Source organism: Nilaparvata lugens, chromosome 8 (assembly GCF_014356525.2).
Source record: "Nilaparvata lugens isolate BPH chromosome 8, ASM1435652v1, whole genome shotgun sequence".
NCBI classification, from domain to species: Eukaryota; Metazoa; Arthropoda; class Insecta; order Hemiptera; family Delphacidae; genus Nilaparvata; species Nilaparvata lugens.
In genome coordinates this window covers 44,293,782-44,314,959 of record NC_052511.1, presented here as the reverse complement: position 1 = coordinate 44,314,959, position 21,178 = coordinate 44,293,782, and the positions used below count along the sequence as shown (strand labels likewise).

Genomic DNA, 21,178 nt, shown 5'->3' with positions numbered 1-21,178 from the left:
TGCAATCACACATTCTCAGCTGATTTTGTAAGGATCCTTGAGCACTTGGCAGTTGATTTGTCGATTTGAGTAACATCGACGCCATATTGGAATAAAGAAGAAATCTACGGGTGTTGTCATGTCTGTTTTCGAAAAGCTGTCAATAACAACTTAAATTTAAATTGATTGATCTTAATTAGTCTTTGAAGTAAGTAAATTCAATCTTCTTATTCCTGTTATTCAAACATTGTTTCTAATTTTGGCATAGTGGCATTTACTTTTAGGCTACCAGATGACTCACTTGACGTAATTTCGTAATTTGGAAAATTCAAATTACTTGTTATTGTTTTGTCAGCCTTTTTCAAGAGCATTTTAATCAATTTTTAAGATTATAACAAATACTTTTCCATAAAGCTTCATTATGCCGTGTTTTTGATGAAGTTAATTGACCTTTTGAATTGGCTTTTACTAATCAAGTTAACCTAACAGATTGGCTAATTCGATAATAATATTGTTATCAATTGACTCTTCATAACTAGTATCCATTTTTAAATGAATCATATTTATCATATAAACTCATAATATCATTAATTCACTTTTTTATTCACAAACCTACAATTATACCTACATTAGAAAAAAAATTATCATCTTCACTTTTCATGCTTGTTGTGTTTGTCCTTCAATTTTTAATTGAGTCAAGGGTCCCATTACATCCTATACTATTAAACGAGCAAATTCTGTTTATTTGTCTCTAAACAACCGGATCTCGAAAACGGCTCTAACGATTCTCAGAACAGGATCATACGAAATTCAGAACATAGTAGGTTTATAATTTAAAGATTCGATTGCACTAGGTCTCATCCCTGGGAAAACTCGCAGAACGACATTAAAAGGATAATTATTATTCATCCTTGGAAAAACAGTTGATAATAATTATTTCGTCGTCTGTTGGTGATGGAAGTGAGTGAGCGAGTTCATGTGTGTGGGACTGTGTCAAAATTATGACTTAGCTGTTGAACTTTTGTAATCATTCAATTAGGTACTTGATGCCAGTTGCAAAAAAGCCGGGTTATTTTCAATCCTGATTAATTTCAGTCGATCCATCTTTTTGAAATGGTCTTCTCTGATTTGCCTCACGTGAAGTTAATCAGGCTTTTTGCAACTGGGCCTTTGTGAGGGAAATTTTTGCATTCCTCTGTCAATTTACTGTGATAAGGTAGATCATTTCTGTATGAATGCTATTATAATTTCTTCTTTCGTAATAAATTGTTTATGCTTTTTGTACTCCAGAGCGAAGTTATGTCCCCGATATTTGACCGAGCAAAGTGAGGTCTAAGATTCAAGTCGACGATTTGGCATTTCTCTTTATGTTTAAATGTTTGAATGTTTATATGTTGCGCATTTACGGCGAAACGCGGTAATAGATTTCATGAAATTTGACAGGTATGTTCCTTTTTAAATTGCGCGTCGACGTATATACAAGGTTTTTGGAAACTTTGCATTTCAAGAATAATATAAAAGGAAAAAGGAGCCTCCTCCATACGTCAATATTAGAGTGAAAATCAGACTATAGAATTATTCATCATAAATCAGCTGTCGAGTTGACTATAAATTGCATGCCATGACGCATGCAATTCAATATCTTAATGTAGGTAAAAAATTAGCAGCTGTGTAGACTATAAATTGCATGCCTCATTGAATGCAATTCTTATGCACTATTAAATAGGATGCAAAGAACAGCTCGTCTGGGCGCCTAGATGTCTTCTGGTTTACTCGCGCTAAATTCCGGAAAGCGTAATATGATAATTAAATCTTGTGTAAGCATGATCTGATCAAATAAATAGTTAGTGTATCAGTGTGGATGTGCTTATGGTTTGGGACGTCGTTATAACTGCGCGAGGTCTACTGTTCACAGAACTTCTAGTAGTCATAATGTAAGATCATAGTCTCTTTTCAATCTTTTATCTTAAATTGAATCTTTTATTAAATTTAGTGTGAGTAAATTTTTAATGGCTGTAAACATCATATGTCTGTGATAATAAATTATGAGTCCTTGTCACTGTTAATATAAAATAAGGTTTCCAAAATTGACTTGATTGTTCACCAAATGATGTCAATTTCCAGGTGTTGTAATTAAGACCGCAGCCATGCCGAAATTTGAAAATAAAGATGAAGAGATCAGCTATTGGCAGCAAAGGGCAAATGACATCGAAGCCGAGCTTGAGGAGTTTCGTGAAAGCTCACAGATGATTGAGCAAGAGCTGGAAGCTTCCTTGAATCAGGCCGAAAAAACCGTCAGGGAATTGAGAATGAGAAATAACAGACTGCAATTGGATCATGATTCTGTTCGAGTGAGTTTATAATATATCTGGGTTGGGCGGAAAAAATAATATAACTTGAATCAAATATTGTGTTTTGTGAGAAAGTAAACATTCTGTTGATAATAAAACTTTTCTTGTCGAAAAAAATATTAATAAAGAAACCGCTTTTTTACATTTATAAAATTGAAAATTTAATATTGTTACTATTCAAGGGATTTAATATCTCATCGTAATAGACTACTGAGAAACATTGACTAAACTTATATCAAACTATTTTGAAATTTAATGTGAGCTATATATTTAATTCTCTGTCTTTCTTCTTATTTGATTTGATGGTCTTTCAAAGACCATCAAAGTAATATTCGTTCAAACAGTCATTATTCAAATGCAATTTTTCTTTTAAAACATAATAATTTTCTAAAATTAATCAAGTCAATGCAAAGATAAGCATTTATTCAGACAAATAATAGTTTTTATTTTAAATATAATTTCCAAAATTGATTAATGTAATTTAACAATCAAATCCAGTAGTATGACAATATTTAAGTATTTGCAATGTTCTTTTCAAATTTGACCTGCCAATAACCTTTAATATAATTATAAAAATATAGTTAATAAATTGGTAGTCAATTATTTCTTAGTCTTCAACACTTAGAGTTGAATATAGGCTAATATGATTAGGCTACCAAAATATTCAACTATAATATATTATATTCTATTCAACTATAAATAAAAAATATTCAATACAACATGCATTACTTTATATGAATAACTATTTTCAGTTACTATTCTTGAAATTAATCATCACATTACAGTTTGACAAAGAAAGTTCTTCAATACAAAAAAAATCTGGTGTGGTACACTCACACAACTTTCCTTGCTCATTGAACTGTAAGCCCCATTCTTAAACAAGAATAATTTAGGGGAATAACATAATGACGATTGGCGGCAACTACGATCAGACTTTTGTACTTTTATTGTTTTCAGAGTACTTTTTCCTTTGTGTAAATATTGTGAATTTTTTTAAAAGACGTCAAAACAGCTGTTCTACAGATGAAATATCTCGTCTATGTGTTCTTTTTATGAACTGCTCTACCTACCTTGCTCATGCACGAGAAGGAGGTTACAAAGTCCATTTCTCAAGGATGGGGTGGACCCCCCATTAGTTTCCCAGAGAGGAGACTCATGCCAGTTGATAGAGCTGATAAATAACTATAGAGGGTATGCATTTGAAAAAAAGTCATTTTTGAGAAAATCGTAAAAAACATGGTTTTTTAGTAATTATCCGCCATTTTTCTCAAGAATATTACAGAGCTCCTGCAATTTTCCCAGAAATGAGACTCATGTCAGTTGATAGGGCTTATAAATAGCTATCCATGGTATAAATTTGAAGAAAATAGTTAGAGCTGTTTTCGAGAAAACCTTGAAAAACATGGTTTTTTAGTGATTATCCGGCATTTTTCTCAAAAATATTACGAAGCTCCTGCAATTTTCCCTGAAATGAGACTCATGTCAGTTGATGGGGCTTATAAATAGCTATCCATGGTATAAATTTGAAGAAAATCGTTAGAGCCGTTTTCGAGAAAACCGAAAAACATGTTTTTTAGTAATTATCCGCCATTTTTCCGCCATTTTGAATTCAATTTTATTGAATTTCTTATTGTTGAATCCTCATGGTATAAGGACCTTACGTTTAAAATTTCAAGTCAATCGGTTGATTAGGAATGGAGTTATCGTGTTCACAGACATACACACACACACACACACACACACACACACACACACACACACACACACACACCAACACCCAAAAATAATGTTTTGGGACTCAGGGGACCTTGAAACGTATAGAAAACTTGAAATTAGGATACCTTAATTTTTTTGGAAAGCAATAGCCTACTTTCCTTACCTATGGTAATAGGGCAAGGAAAGTAATTAAACTATTGATATTGTGCAATCATTTATTTGAAAAAATGTATTGTACAATATTATATCCACATAGACCTATACCTATGGAGGGATTATGAAATTGTAATATACATTCTAATCATAACACCTAAAATATGTCAATATCTCACTAGGCAATGTGGGGCTATTTTGCGAGAATCTCGTTTTTTTTTCTTAAACGTTTGTAAATTGATAAGAGTCAATAAAATATTGATATTAGTTCATAAAATTGATATTTTGAACCTCAATCGATAGTTATATTCATCTTAGAAAGAAGATCAGAACAAAAAAATTATTCTCAAGTGGTTCAAATGTAGAATACAATGATTAGACCCTGATAAGACCCTGATAACCTTAGAAGTATATCCCATAGAATAAATATGGTGCAATAGAAAGTTTCCGGAATCTCATCTGCATTGAAAATATGAATATTTCAAGGAATATCTAAAACCGTCATTTTGATGTTAACCCATAACTTGTGAGAAGTGGCCAATAGACAACAGGGCATCCAGAACAATTGCTCTGACTTGTAGACTTGTAGAAAGCATAAACATGTTTACAAAAAGTGAATAAAAAGTCCCTGCGCCACAAAGTTACCCCGCTTATCACAAAGTAACCCCCGTTTACAGTATTAACAAAACGTGGAAAAATTCTAATCCTCTTTATTCTGTGATACTGGTCTACTGTGCCATGGTTTTGTGTACAGTTTCTTTTATGTTTAGTAATGTCCAGCCAAGGAAAATCAAACTAATTGTTGAACTGTTTGAGCAATTAGACATTTATTTTATAAACCTATCAAATTCAATCTAAGTCAACATATGAATCCTTGGCCTTTTCTGCTAATGTCTTTAAATTTTTGTACAAGTCATGGAAATTTGGATTTATAGGTATTAAAATATCCTTATTTTTCTCAATTCAAATAAGATTGTGAATCCAATATTGTGGCATATTACAAGTGCATTATTTGTTGATTAGGATAGAATAAGTCACTTTCTGATACTCAAATAGTGTTCAAGTCAGTGGCTCTGATAGTTTAACTAATGGACTTGTTTTTGCAATCTATTGAAAAAGACGACAATTTATCTTTATTGTAGCCATTCACTTTGACTGGGCATAGAAACACATTGACTATTAGTGCCATATTGTAGATGATGCACTATGTACATGATAACCCAGCTTATCCCATTTTTGACTTTTACACATTTATGCCCGTCCACCCTAGATTTATGTTAGTACAAATAATACTTACTATTTAATTTTCAATATACACTAGAGCCAGTGCTAGAGTAAATATCAAAATGATGTAAGTTACAATAAATTCTTGTTAGTGTTCTGCACACAGGAGCAATGCTGGCTTTCATTAAATCTGGCCATTTGTTGCGGCTATAAAAAACTCCTATTGTCTTTGTTGGACATTGCACACAGGGACAATAGTAGCCGCGGGAACGTTGAATTGAAAATATCAAGCACATTTGATTTAAGGAAATTCCCAATTTCACTTTCCCGCGACTACTAAAGTAGAATTGAAATTTCCGAAAATCAAATGTACATGATATTTCTAATTGCACGTTCCTGCGGCTACTAGTGGAAGATATTGTTGTCCCTGTGTGGAGCGTGCTTGTAATAAAGTGCCTGTGTTGACATTAGTAGCGTACATTAGCTGCAACGGGAAAGCGGAATTGGAAATGTGTGGCATTATTATTTGAATCCGTACATTTCCAATTCTGCGTTCCCGCAGCAGCTAGTGAACGCTACTAATGTCACTGTATGCAACCTGCTTAATGGCATTTTCCGCTACAAGCGGCTACTAGCCAACGTCACTGTTGTCCCTGTTTTCAGGGCGCTTTACGATTAATCGAATTAAATAATTTTTTGCAGTATTCTGTTAGTTATCAGTTATTGCTTGGTTTACAATAAACATGAAGACATGCTTTATAAAATTAAGGTAATACTCCTAATATTGAAATACCTACTTCACTAAATTCATTTTTTTATTTGTTTCACAAAATCTATTTTCCGGATATAGATTATGGCTGTTTCCTTGAAAGTCTATACTTTGGGATGAGTATGCAAACAATGAAAATTGCTTGGAGGTTTTTCTATAGTTATTGGCATGTAACTAACTCTTACTTTTGCTAAATTTTCCAGGACAAACTGGAACAGATGCAACAAGAATTTACTGCTCAGATAACGGAACTGCAAGAAGAGACAACACAGAGCCGTAGTAGAGAGGAAAACTATGTGAAATACATCCGTGAACTTGAGCAGAAGAATGATGACCTTGAACGAGCGCAAAGGTGGGCTAGTTATCTGAATATCTACAATTTTAACTTCTTACTCTGTCAATTCCTCGATTTGATCAATCACAGTATCTATTTATATACTTGTAGCTTATTTAGATCAATCATCTATTTAGATCAGTATCTATTTAATTCTGATGGATTGAAAGTTTTCATAGAATTACCTTTGACCAGTGGCGTAACCTCAAAACTTACCCAAGGCTAGCTCTTCTGGCAAATCCAACCCCCGCAAAGTAATTTTAAAATTACCTTTCAAAAGTCAAAAAACTTCATTGTAAATTATTACAGTTGTTAATACTTCCAATATCAGCATGGAACTATTAAACTAAATTCAACCTATTTATGCCTCAAACAGCTCTTGCAAAGCACGGGTTACCTGCTATTGAAAAATAAAAAAACTTGTAAAAGCAATAAGCTTCAACAGATCAAACAAAAACTGGCAAAAACAAAGTATAACCTCAAACAATAACATTTCACCTGCACTCAACTGTCAACTCGCATCGGCTTCATTCGGCTGTTATCGCCAATATTCGGACGAAGTCATGCTCTCCCATCAGCGAAGCCTTCGCTCCGATTCACCGCAATGGAAAAGGGACCTACTCACTCCCCACCCCTCCTCCTTTGAGAATAACATTGTCATTATAGGCCGATAGGCTAGCGCTCGGCTTTGGGCTATCTTTGCTTATACGGCCTCATCGCGCCGCATCACACACGCTAAATTTGAGTTAAAACATGAAGCCACTACTGTTCTTATGATATTATCTACCTCTCTGAATAGTATATGGATAATAATAATTATTTTTTGAAACTAGTTGGGCTTCGTAGCTAGCCTAGCTAGCCTTGAGAATACGCCACTGCCTTTGACTTACGTTTTTCCACTATGAAATTGTCTGCACGGTTCAATATTAGAAAAAAAATGTGAAATAAATTGAGCTATGGTTTCATCCAATGTACCTAGAATACAAATTAATGTTCAAAATCATTATAATACAAAATTTATACTAGGCTCATTGGTGGAAACTATCCTATTTCTAAGATTATTTGTAAATTTGATATTACTAAAAAAATATCTAGTCAAAAATTCACATAGCTATGATGATTACTTTTAAATTTAAATATTATCGTTTTCATGAGATCGCGAAGAACAATCTCACTAGGCATCACATTTTTGAAACCCGCTGAAATTAATAAAAAACTCAATCATCCAGCTGCTTATAGGGAGAGTAGATACCGAGGATACTGGCTGCCAACGCTTCCTATTTCGTCACAATCAACCAATTTTAACCAAATAGGATATTAATTTATGGAAATTGATGAAAAGTGACGTAACAGGTTGCACTAGTCGCCGTTAACTTATCGTCTGTACTTTCCCTGTCACAATCCAAACATTAAATACCGTACTTTACCCAGCTTTGCATTCAATGCTGTGTTAACAGTCTCTAAAGTGCGAGATAAATTACTTTTAACATGAAGAGGAGAAACCCATTTCTCCCTCCACAGTTTGTAGCGTAGACACAGACGGACATCCTGCGCACAATTGGATGCGCCGTGTCATTTTGCTTCATGTTCTTGTGATGAAAACATCTCTGTAACATACACAAACCAATATACCTGCTATTGCCAGCAATAGATGGAGGGGAGTGTTGCCGCGTCGCGTTACAAAGCTCTCTCACTCAGACACAAAAGAAGGAGAATGCTGCTAGGTAGTGGGAGTGATTAGTGGAGGATAGAGCATCGGACCTCTCCGTCTTCGAGAAAGAGCCGTGTTAAAAGTAATTTATCTCGCACTTTAGACGGTGTAAGACTTGGTTTGAATAAATTTACACTATTGGTCTGTAGAATCACTCGATTCTCTTATTATTGTTGTGAATTTGCAAATTGTTCTATAATTCACAAATGAACAAAACCATTCGATTTCTTCCAAAATGTTCACTTGATGTTTACTTTTGGATTGGTCTAACTAGAATCTCTTTTACTGCCATATAAGTTGATTTTTTTCAATACTTGAACATTCTATAAAAATGTTATGTAAATTTATAGTGTGATTAGATTCATAATCACATGAATTTATAAATATGTTAAGGCAATTAATAATATGACTTAATTCATATTCCTGCTCTGAGGTATTAGAGTTTTTTTTTTGTAAATGTCATGAATGAGACTATGCTATTGTTAGGTGCTTAGATACTTCGTATCTGAGACTCTAGAAATAGTGTGCTGTATTCTTGCATTGGTTCTGCTTTATAATGTTTACGTTCTAGTATGTATTTCTAAATACTGTGATTTGATTCTTGTTTTAGAGCAATGTACGTGTCGCTAGGAGAATTCGAACGTAAATTGAATTCATCCATTGAGAGGAATGTACTTTTAGAATCCGAATTAGACGAAAAAGAACAGTTGAAAACAATGGTTCAGAGATTAAAAGACGAAGCGAGAGGTAAGTTATTATTTATTCCAAATCTCTGTAAAAAGTTTCAATAAAATCTAGTCATAGATCTGTTGAATCTAAACTCTGAAGAGTGTTCCCAGAGACTTTACACACGTCCAGATATCACAAAGATTTTTGTTGAATTCATAATGCTGCAAATTAAATTTGGAAAAGGAACAGCACGTTGTTCCTTTTCCAATCATTATTGAGAATTGTGTATTATGAAATGTATTAATGAATAAATGATTGTTGGAAGATTCTTGTCCCGAGACACATAGAGTATGGTTGAAGACTTCAGAAAAATTGTATAGTCTAACAACACTCTTAATATAGTCTCTGAAAAAGACGACTCAAGTATTTTGGTCTTATTAAAAGACTTCCCGTGAGCAGAATAACACGAAGAATAGTTGAATATGTCTGCTCCCTTAAAAATGGAGGAGATAAAAAATATTGAAAATGATCTCAACCTAGCGAGAACTCCTGAAGAAAGTATAACTGACAGGGAAAAATATTGGAAATGCGTTGAAAATTGGGAGATCAGGCCAGTGGAAGGTTGTAGAAGGAGCGGGACTAGATGGACTGATGTTAGAAAGAAGGCATTCCTAGAGAGAATGAAGGCATACTGGGAGGAGAAAAAACGGAGAGTATCCAGAAATGTGGTTCATAAACGTACTTCGCGACTTCCACTATGAGAGCTAGACGCGAATAATAATAACAATAAATGATTGTGGAAATTCGATACCAGTAGTACCTTAGATATTTGATATTTCATTTGATTAGCAACTCACAAACTCGAGTAACTTGGTAACTCACAAACTCAGTAACAAGTAACTCACAAATAATAAAGGCCACTCTAGATGAACAGGCCGTGCTCCTTCAAACGTGACGTCACAAGAGTAGGCCGACTGGCGGCCGCTTCTAATATTCTATAGCCCATTCTCCGTCCATATTTTCACAATAATCTGCTATTTGGGGGCTCATATTTCAATTAGAAAGTATTGTAATTGGATAGCTCATTTAGTAGACTCTTATGAATAGTGAATACTCACTGTTTATACTTAATTTCAATACTGTCTATACTTACTTACTGCCATGGCCATACATATCTAAGTAGATATTTAGCCGCATCAACAAAACCCCTCCACCTCTCTTTGTCCGCGTCCTCCTCGGTTGCTCCAATTCTCTCCATATCGGCCTTCACTTGACTCCACCATTTCCGTCGTGGTCTTCTCGGTCGTCGTCCTTCAGGATTTCTTTTCAACACTTGATTGAGATTTCTGTCATCTTTACTACTATTAACAACACCTTTTTACTATTTAAACCTTACTACTAAGCTTTTCCAGTTTCCTCTTTCTTGATGATTTTTTCCCTTCTTCAGTCAGACTGGATTTCATCATTCTATTGTAATTGTTCAACAGAATTCACAAAATGTGAACACACACTTTTTCAAAAAAAAAAAACATTCAAATCATTATAACAAGTTTATGAATGTCTACAAGGGCATTCAGCATTACATCCATTAGAGTTTTTCTCTGATATTTACAATTTAGGAATGCGTATTTGTACCGCTCCCTCAATATCACATTGAACACCTTCAATGCAGCAATTAGCAAATTTAATATATTATTTGGAGTGGCCGTAGTCGAGTGGATCAGAAGAAGCTGGCTTTATGATTCAGAGGCCCGGGTTCAAATCCCAGCCCGGGCAAGATATTTATCTCGGGCCACTCCCGTGTTTCGGATGGACACGTTAAGCCGTCGGTCCCGGCTGCCTAAAAAGCAGTCGTTAGGTCATGTCAGGGGCCCTGAAATTGATCAGTTGCGACCTGAAAACTCTGACACCAGACCTGAGCCAGCCAGGTCACTCGATATTATTATTTTATTATTATTAATATATTATTTGATGGATACTTTAGATTGCCTCTGTCTATTACTGAAAAGTAGCTTGAAAATGCGTTCGATTTGAGTACAGAATCTATACTTAATGGGCATGGAAAAAATGACTAACCACAAGTTGCTTTTCTGGAAACATTCATTATAGAATACGTACTGAGAGTTGCACTTACTATTCACACTTTATTATCAAATTATTATATCTTTACTACTATTAACAACACCTTTTTACTATTTAAACCTTACTACTAAGCTTTTCCAGTTTCCTCTTTCTTGATGATTTTTTCCCTTCTTCAGTCAGACTGGATTCCATCATTCTATTGTAATTGTTCAACAGAATTCACAAAATGTGAACACACTTTTTCAAAAAAAACATTCAAATCATTATAACAAGTTTATGAATGTCTACAAGGGCATTCAGCATTACATCCATTAGAGTTTTTCTCTGATATTTACAATTTAGGAATGCGTATTTGTACCGCTCCCTCAATATCACATTGAACACCTTCAATGCAGCAATTAGCAAATTTAATATATTATTTGGATTGGCCGTAGTCGAGTGGATCAGAAGAAGCTGGCTTTATGATTCAGAGGCCCGGGTTCAAATCCCAGCCCGGGCAAGATATTTATCTCGGGCCACTCCCGTGTTTCGGATGGACACGTTAAGCCGTCGGTCCCGGCTGCCTAAAAAGCAGTCGTTAGGTCATGTCAGGGGCCCTGAAATTGATCAGTTGCGACCTGAAAACTCTGACACCAGACCTGAGCCAGCCAGGTCACTGGATATTATTATTTTATTATTATTAATATATTATTTGATGGATACTTTGGATTGCCTCTGTCTATTACTGAAAAGTAGCATGAAAATGCGTTTGATTTGAGTACAGAATTCTTATCTTATCATCAAATACGAGGGAATTTTTTTTACATTCTTTACATTCTACGCCCTTCAATAGTTTACGACATATTATGTAGCCACTAATATAAGTTAGACCAACAACATCATTATCACTAATATTTATATTTTGGATGATTTGATAATCTTCCTCATAATCGGACAGATCACATGGCTGGAAGTTGATTTCAGCAACATTTAGGGCCGGTTTCCGAGCTCAGGATTTAGCTAAGTTCTAGACTTTAAACTCTGCAGTCAGAAAATTGGCTTTCCGAGTCAGAGCATTAACGTAGTTGAGGACTTAAATAGACTCTGGAGTTTAGAGATCATGGAGTTTATAATTTCGCTTTCTGAGTGAAGGGCTTATAAGTCCAGGACTTGAATTAGATTCTCGCCTCTTTCCGAGTCGAGGATTTATCAAAAATCGTCAAGTCCAGGACTTGAAACAGCGTGATTTTAAACCCTCGACTGGGTTAGGGTTTAAATTCAAGTTCTAGACTTAACTGAGCAAACACAATTCAGTTATTATTTTGGAGTAGATAAAAAGCCAGATAGATGTTCATGGAATACCTAAATTATTTGGATTAGTCCATCTAAATTCACAATTTATAGTTTGCAAGTTCATTTTGGAATATAATTGTATCAGAATTATGCGTAAAAAATAACCTCATTTTACGACTGTGACAGAACCTAAAAATGTTCAAGCAAAATAATACAAGGATTGCCTTGGAATTTATATTCCAATCTGAATGTTATTATTAATCAATGTCATATTCAACATATTAATAATAATAATAACAATAATAAATTATTACACCAGTTTTTTTCAAAACAAATACGTTTTCAAACTCAATAGCCTAATGAAATTTTTATTCCAAAATCACTGGTTAGGATCAATGATCAATAATAGCATAACGTAAAATGAAATGTTTATTCATTCACCTTTCAAAGGTTTTGCTTTGAATAGGCCTACAAAGAAATCGAAACGTATTTTTACTTTCCATGCCCTATTACCATAGGTAAGGAAAGTATTGCTTTCCGAAAAAATTAAGGTACCCCAATTTCTATATTCCTATACGTTTCAAGGTCCCCTGAGTCCAAAAAAGTGGTTTTTGGGTATTGGTCTGTGTGTGTGTGTGTGTGTGTGTGTGTGTGTGTGTGTGTGTGTGTGTGTGTGTGTGTGTGTGTGTGTGTATGTATGTGCGTCTGTGTATAGGATATCTCATCTCCCAATTAACGGAATGACTTGAAATTTGGAACTTAAGGTCCTTTCACTATAAGGATCCGACACGAACAATTTCGATCAAATGCAATTCAAGATGGCGGCTAAAATGGCAAAAATGTTGTCAAAAACAAGGTTTTTCGCGATTTTCTCAAAACGGCTCCAACGATTTTGATTAAATTTATACCTAGAACAGTCATTGATAAGCTCTATCAACTGCCATAAGTCCCATATCTGTAAAAATTCCAGGAGCTCCGCCCCATCTACGCAAAGTTTGATTTTAGTCTCCCAATTATCAGGCTTCAGATAAAATTGGAACAAAATATTTTGAGTGGAAAAGATTGAACATGGAAATCTCTACAATTAATGTTCAGTAACATTTTCACCTAAAATTGAAAATAAGCTCGAAATTCGAGAAAATGTGATTATTCAATTGCAAACTGTTGGCAACTGTTGATTCTATTGAATCATTCGCCACAAAGAGATAGCAGACCTCATTTGTCTCCAGCGTTATAGTCCTGTCACCAGCTGGCTCAGATCTTAGAATAGTAGACTTGAGATGCGCGAGAACACTAGCGTCAGGTGATCAATTTTCATAACGGCAAGGAAAGTTGTGTGAGAGCGCCACACCAGATTTTTTACAAAATAGTTTGGAGAGCATGCTCATTTGAATTGTCCCGTTGTAATCAGCTGTTTCCGTTTTGCTATAATGCCAACAATACAACAGCAAAATATTGTGAATTTCCCTGATGTTTACTGCGTTAAAGTCCTGGACTCAAATAAGTCGAGAACTTGATAGACTCCGGAGTTTAGAAGATAAAATGACTCAGAAAGTCAATTTAGACCCGAGAGCTTATTTTAGTAAGTCCAGAACTTATAGATCCCGAGCTCGGAAACCGGCTCTTAGAAGGTCTACTCTCCACCATTTGGATATGGTATCTAGAAAGATAATAGTACCCTCAAAATTTTCATTTTGAATGTTGCATTCTCTTGAAGCTGCTACATTTTTCTCATCAAATACCTGAACCGTCAGGTCGGGTTGCAACATCCTCTTGTATAATAAATCTTTCATCGAAATGTTCTATACACACTCGCGAAGATTTTGTTAATTCATCATTATTACTTCTATGTATAGCTCGAAGCCATATTTGGGCTTTTTTTAAGTCCTTGGGGTACGAAAATACTGTGGCCTTGCTGATATTGAATTTTTGTTCTAAGTGGTTATTGTCTAATATATTAACCATGTTTTGCAGATCTAAAGCAGGAGATGCAGATAAGAGACAGGGGAGGACACCCGGACGACATAATTGCGCCGAATCGAAAGTCGAGCATCAAGAGTCTTGACACCAACAAAATGCCTCCTTCCACGCCCGCCACACCCCTAAGAAGTAAGCTAAAGAAAGCCTACAGCACTGTGTCTATGAATTGCTTGAAAAAAAGGCAACCGAATGATTGATTGTACAAGCTGCATGTTTGGTGTTCTGCTCTGGCTTATTTTGTTGTATGATGGTGTACATATGAACTCGAAACATCCATTCAAACTAAAACAAGTATGATTTAGTTTTTTAATGTAAAACTATCGTAGAGTGACATTTATGAAGAAGATTTAGTCTTCATAGACACCTGTATATGTCGGACGAATTCTGTGTTGGAAATAATAATTGAGATTATTTATATTTTTATAGGGATTTTAATTTATTCTAGTATAATTTATTTATTTGACCCTAGTCTATAGATTATTATAATCTACATAATTTGTATACTAATGATGATCCATTATTATTTGATATTAGAATTTCATCAATATTAATTGGTTGGTTGAGTTAATAAATGGGTTAGTATAGATGGATGGAAATATTATTTTCGAATTTATATTAGTGATATAAAGTATCTCACTGGTATACTCTACCTTGTATTATTATTGTTAATAAATATATTATTATTGTTAGGATTCCATCAATTAATGGGTTGGGTGAATAAATTGGTTGGGTAGTTTAGATTGATAGAAAATGAAAATGTATTCAGTATTTAGCTGGATTACGTTGCTCTGGCAGAATCTCCCTTCAATTACTTTTGTTGATCACTTAATTTTCTTTGTATGTTGATGTTTTGTTATCTATGGTTGAGAGTTCATATTTTTCTGTAGAAATAATTGTAAGTTATAATTATTGAGTTTTAATTTTATTAATTCCTCTCAGATTCTATGAGCATTCTGAGTAATTGTTACATTTTGTAATCGAAAGGTATCACAAAGAATTTAGGGTCCCATGTGAGTTGTACTGTCTCTCAGATCTTTCCTTAGTACCAGGGAAATGACTTCTTTGGAATTTGATAGGATTAAAAAATTTACCCTATGTCCGAAATGTTCATTTCCTTATTTATCACAAAAGGCCTATGAATCCAACCTTGAGAAAGCAACATAATGGAATTCTTTATAGAATACGAAGATTGTGTTGGAAAAATAGTTTATTAGCTTGATATTTTTCTCATTGTTTAGTCAACTATTCTCGAATTACCAAGTTCACTTTAATTCTTCTGTTATTTATTTCGGCCCTATGCTATTCAAGTCCAGTGAAGTTTCTGTGCATCTTCGTCTCATCTTCATCTTTGATTTGTCTCTTTGTCATAAAATCCTTTATAGTTCTTCCAATCAATGTTTTTCAGCTTATTATTAGAATAAAGCAAAAGAAGCGCCCTGGTCACAAGTATTCAATAACAACGTCCCTGGCATTATATTCGTTGACAAATTTATTTGTTTCTTTTCATTCAATGTTCTTTGTAGTAAGGTTTTGCAATACTCTGGCTTTTCTTTGACTTCAATTTTATGTAATTGTTTGAATTGTTCATTTCTTTCTCATAGTGAATTTTTACACACTCATTCTCTAAATATATCTTACCACAAACCATAATCTTACCACTTACCACAAACCATAATTTAAATAATCTTATATAAAAAATTCAATTGTTTCCATTTCAATGCTGAATAAAGCCGTTTTCAAATGTGAAATCTATAAACTGAATAACCGTATGCGAAAATTATATTAATTTGCTATTTTGTTGTTGCGTTATATGTGACATCATATAGGAAAACTTTTAGGCGTATTAATATTCTATAAAAATATTTATAAGGACAGAAATAGGACTAAATTCAAATTTGCAAACATTTGATTTTTTTCATTATATTAAGAAATCTTTGAATAATTCAGATAAAATGTGCAATAAAGTGAAGATAATGGAATACTCGTCAAGTGAACAACAAATCACATTATGATTAGAAAAATTTGAAATAAGGATTTGATATTTAATTGCTGGTTGCTATCTAGTAAGCTTGTGAGTAGATTTCAGTATTGCTTTTTAGTGTATAAAGATAAGTGGCCAAAAATGATATCGATAAAATTAATGAACTTCAGCTTCTGTTTTCTTTAAATATAATGGGTTTGAAATTTCTATCTTTTATTGAAATTAAAATAATTATTCATTTGAGAGGCTACTCTCACGTGTGGAGGCACTTCATGTGAATTTGATTAAAGTAAAGCTTCTCTATAGTTGAAAATAAAGTTGATTCCAGTCTAGCACAATCTCAATTTTTTGAAATAGCTATTCAACAGGATTAGTTTCACAAAGAGTCAATTAATTTGTTTTGGCCAGTTATTTCAAACCATAAGTTGTTTTTCTATTTTCTGTAAGTATCTAGTTTTGAATTTTACTCGTATTGTCACTGCATCTTGTATGAATCACTTGCATCATGTATGACAAATTATGCACGTTGCACCCTTTTCACAACGAATGTGCTTTATTGTTGAGTAAGCATGAAAGGTTGAAGCATATTGAATTCTATTTTAAACAGTGTATTTAGGGTTTTCAATTACATTGCTCTTACATCACTTTATCTTGGACATTCAGTGTGACCTTTTTGAATTCTAGAACCTATGACATCCATATAAATATTTCTTGATTAAAATAAATAAAAATTCAAGGAGATCTAGATTCCAGACAATGAGAATCAATCAAGTGTACCTTCATTCCTGCATTCATGTTATGATGTAGTTATTGAAATTTATCAAGTTATTTTATATATCTAAAATTAGTTAGAATTGGTCTCTCCTTAATTGAATTAAAATAATATCAATTATTTTCTACTACGTTTGCTTTCTTCATGTCTCATTAATGCTGATTTTCAACGACTATCCCGCAATTGAATTGAACAATAACAATTTTAACTTTGATCAATGCAGTTTTCAAGTGCAGTATCTGTGTATTTCAAAGTGATTACACGTTTTGATTTTCAAAACATATTTATAAAAAATGAAGAAAAAAAACTATGAGCAATAGGTACATTGAAAATCTTTCATCCACTATTAATGCTATTCCTGACCAATAGCTAATTGTAGTCCAATACTATCAATTTTTTGTGCTTTTAGTAACTATTTTTCTGTATCTTCAATTGTATTTCTAATATGAATAAACTTTTATGCTGGTCACTGTTATTTTAATACACCTTAGTTCCATTATTTTTTAAATTAATAATTGATCTTTTTTTCAATCCTCATTCTGCATTCTGGAATTTATACACTTTGGTAATGCATTATTAGTTATCAACTCTCACCTACTCACTTAAAAGTGAATTCTCTCATTAATGTCAAGTTAGTAACTAACTAAGTTCCTCAAAAGTTTCTATTTATTTGTAAATCATTATAACTACAAAGCGATTCAGGTTTTGACTAAATAAATAGTTTAGTTTGAAGGATTGACTTTTGTTAAGTAAACTTACGGAACGTTAGGCATTAATTTGACATGTCCTGAAGTAATTAACTTTGTAATGTATATAGAATACAGTTTATTATACTCAGAATATGTTCTCGTTATAATGCAATCACTCAAATCTTATTAAATTGTCAACTTACACCAAATTTACTAGGCATGAATTCAAGGTTTTGGATTATGATTTATTCTTTTTGACTTTCCGTAGATTTTTTTTTATATCACTGATGTAAATTCTAGTATTGCTTCGTAGTTATTTTTTGGTGTTTTATTGACGATGAGTAGGCTTTCAATAATCTACATAATTACATGCATAATCATTAATAATTGCTATATTATAATACTCAGCATTACATATTTAATGAATGTAGCTAGTTTATATTAGAACTATTTTGCTTAAATTTGATCTTATTTAGCCTATTGAATAGCTGATAAGTCTACAAATATCAATTTTTGATCTAACAAGATTGTACTTATTGATACACATTTGTGAATACATCAATACAAATCAGCTTCTTATACCGTTCCAATCAAGGAATCCTGTTCGAAAGAGATTTTTTCATTCAAATCAATCTACCAATGACTCGAATGTAGTTTCAAAAGCTATAAACTTGTTAATAATTATTATGATGTTTTTTTTTACTCAATGATTGTCATAATTTTCTTCTGTAAACAACAGGATTTCTGAGAATCGAATGAAATGTTCATTAGAAGACGTTTCAAATTTTGATGATGAATGGAGAATTCGCAACATGTCATAGATGGTAATCTCATTAGAGAGAGTTTGAAGAGAGGTCAGAAGAAAGCGCTCAAGATATTATATAACTACTAAATATCTCTAGAATTGTAGTAGTGGAGTGACTAGATGTCTCACTTTGATATTTTCATTTCAAAATTGGTTGTAATTAATCTGAAAGTAAATAAATTATAAAATACGTAACCTGCTTTCATTTGTAGAGAAAATTCGCTAGGAAATAGGAAAAGCAACTAGGCAGTAGAACATCAGTTTAGGTGGGTTCCGAATGGAAAGTATTGGTAATTCAAATGAGAAAGTATTTGCAGCTAATAACAGTCAGTTATGGGATCTAACGTTCACTTTCCAAAGAATTCCCGCTCTTCCGATTAACAAAAGAGAACCTCTGGTTCTTGTTGGAGTGTTCAAACATTTTCAGCCAGCCAATGTGTAAACCCTTCCATAAGAACAAAAAAATATTCTTCGAAAAGCATCCTTAATAAATCGGCTTTATAACAGCTGAATCAACCATTTCATTTTTTCTTGAAAAATTACTACAACACAATCATGTTTCTACTGTTTCAAAATACACATCTTTTATAACTCTTCAATGCTTACAGCTTCTTATTATTGGAACTGAAATTCTATTATCAAATGTTACTTATAATTGGAAACTTATCTGCAATCCGAGATGTTTCTGAAATTTGTATTTCGACCTGCTAGAGTTTGAGTAGAAAACATAAATTTACGCAAAATTGCGAAATATTGTAATTAAAAGAATTAATATCATGAAATGTGATCAAAATAAGCAAAAGCAATGATATTTTCTGAAATTTTTGTAAATGTGAATTGAATAAATCAATAATATTGACCAAACAAGGTCTACCAGACTTCAGTATTCCTTATAATTAACAACATTAAAGTAATGCTGAAAAGATGATAGATGGAAGATCTTGCAACTAATACTTTATCATTCCAAATGGCACAATCCAAAAAATTGTCAATTTTAAATTGACTTGAAAACTATTTTTATAAATTAATTTGGAACGTTTTTTGTAGCCGTGAACATCTCAATGGGTGGACAAAACCTGTCAATGTCTCCCACAACACGGATATCTGCCATGAATATAGTTGGCGATCTTCTCAGGAAAGTTGGGGTAAGTAAACATTATTTTGTATCAGGTTATCTAAGATTCATATCCATAAAACTCAAAATTATCGCTCTAAAAATGATTTATATTCTATGTTTTGAGTGTTTTTGTTAACTCAATATCATTTGGTTTTGTCTGTATGTATAATCTTTCATGTGTTACTAGAGGGAACCCTAACAGCTGGATTTCGCATAGCCTAGTAATGTTTGAGTAAGGGGTTTAAAAGTTTATGAACTCAATAGAAAAATTGAAATATTGTTATTGTCAATGCAGTAAGACTCAACTTCTAGCATACGGTATTATAAAATAAGATTGGAATATTGTCGAGTGCTATTTATAATTGGACTCTAGTAAAATAGTATATCGTCTTAGAGACGATAATTGATTATACACTGTTGTGAACCGTCCAGGTTCAAACAACTAATAGTTTTAGAAAAAAATTCTGCTGACAGTGGATGTCTTGTACAGGGAAACAAGAAAACGGTCGAGGGACCACGGGAAACGGACGGTTTTGAATCGCGGAGTACTTGATGTCTGGTGGAGGGGGAAACGTGCCGTAAAGGTCACTTGACCCCCCACAACCTGTCATTTAGTCGCTATTATGCCGCTGTAGTCAAAAGATCATCGCGTGTTTGAATACGACACATTTATAAAAAGTGGTGAAACAGTATTTGAAACTCAACCTAACTTCCAAAGCCCAATAACGACAGTTGTTGTTTATTAATAACCCAATCGAGAAGAAAATAAGCTTTATCACTCATTAACACCGTCAATAGCTGTTCCAGCTATCTATTTCTTGGAAGTGGTTTCTTTTGTGTTAAAAAATTCAGAAATGTTCAATGTCGACCGAATTAATCATGCATACAGAACTCGAGGTAGAAATGCATGTTTGTTCCAGCTCCCAATTCATAGACTCTCTCTGCTTGAAAAAGGACTGTATTATTCAGGATTGAAGTTTTATAATTGTATTCCAGAGGATATTAGGTTGTGTGGTGGTTATAAAGTGTTTTTATCTAAGATAACCAGGACATTGGCAGAGGCATGTCCCTATACAATAGAGGAGTGCTGCAACGCATTCTCAGGATCCCGATCCTGAACTTGACATGTTGCATGCCACTTGAGCCTTGCTCAAAAATGTGTGGCTTTACGCAACTAAATTGAAATAATAATAATGATTATTATTATTATTTTATCTCTTCGAAATGATGTAATATTTTATCAGAAAACGTACGCCGTTGATGATAGACCACTGGCAGCTTTTGGTTTCTGATTCACTACTTTTTATAAATGTGTCATATCCAAACACGTAAAGATCTTTCGACCACCGCTGCATAATAACCGCTAATAGCAACAAAATGGCAGGATGTGGGGAGTCGAGTGACCTTGACGGCGCGATCCGAAACCCTCCGTTTCCCGTGGTTCACCCTATACTTGGAATCTATAAATTCCAAACACTTTCAATTTTTATGTGGAATGATAATTTATCACAACAATTAAATAATTGTAATGTTTTTTATGGTGAGAGTGCAATATAATTATACGGCACATTTTC

The 21,178-nt window shown here is 33.4% G+C and overlaps 1 protein-coding gene across 2 annotated transcripts in view; it reads left to right on the top strand.

Moving 5' to 3' along the window:
- Positions 1-26: 26 nt before the first annotated feature.
- LOC111053598 (nuclear distribution protein nudE-like 1-B) overlaps positions 27-21,178 on the top strand; it is a 34,583-nt gene continuing 13,431 nt past the window's right edge. Inside the window, exons 1-6 of one of the 2 annotated variants that reach the window (XM_022340516.2) lie at positions 27-187; positions 2,104-2,330; positions 6,396-6,544; positions 8,848-8,984; positions 14,235-14,369; positions 19,535-19,632. In XM_022340516.2, the coding sequence (XP_022196208.1) occupies positions 2,127-2,330; positions 6,396-6,544; positions 8,848-8,984; positions 14,235-14,369; positions 19,535-19,632 (723 nt within the window). In that variant the 5' untranslated portion in view covers positions 27-187; positions 2,104-2,126. The remainder of the gene's footprint in view (positions 188-2,103; positions 2,331-6,395; positions 6,545-8,847; positions 8,985-14,234; positions 14,370-19,534; positions 19,633-21,178) is intronic. The other variant, XR_005572093.1, reaches the window with a different exon arrangement.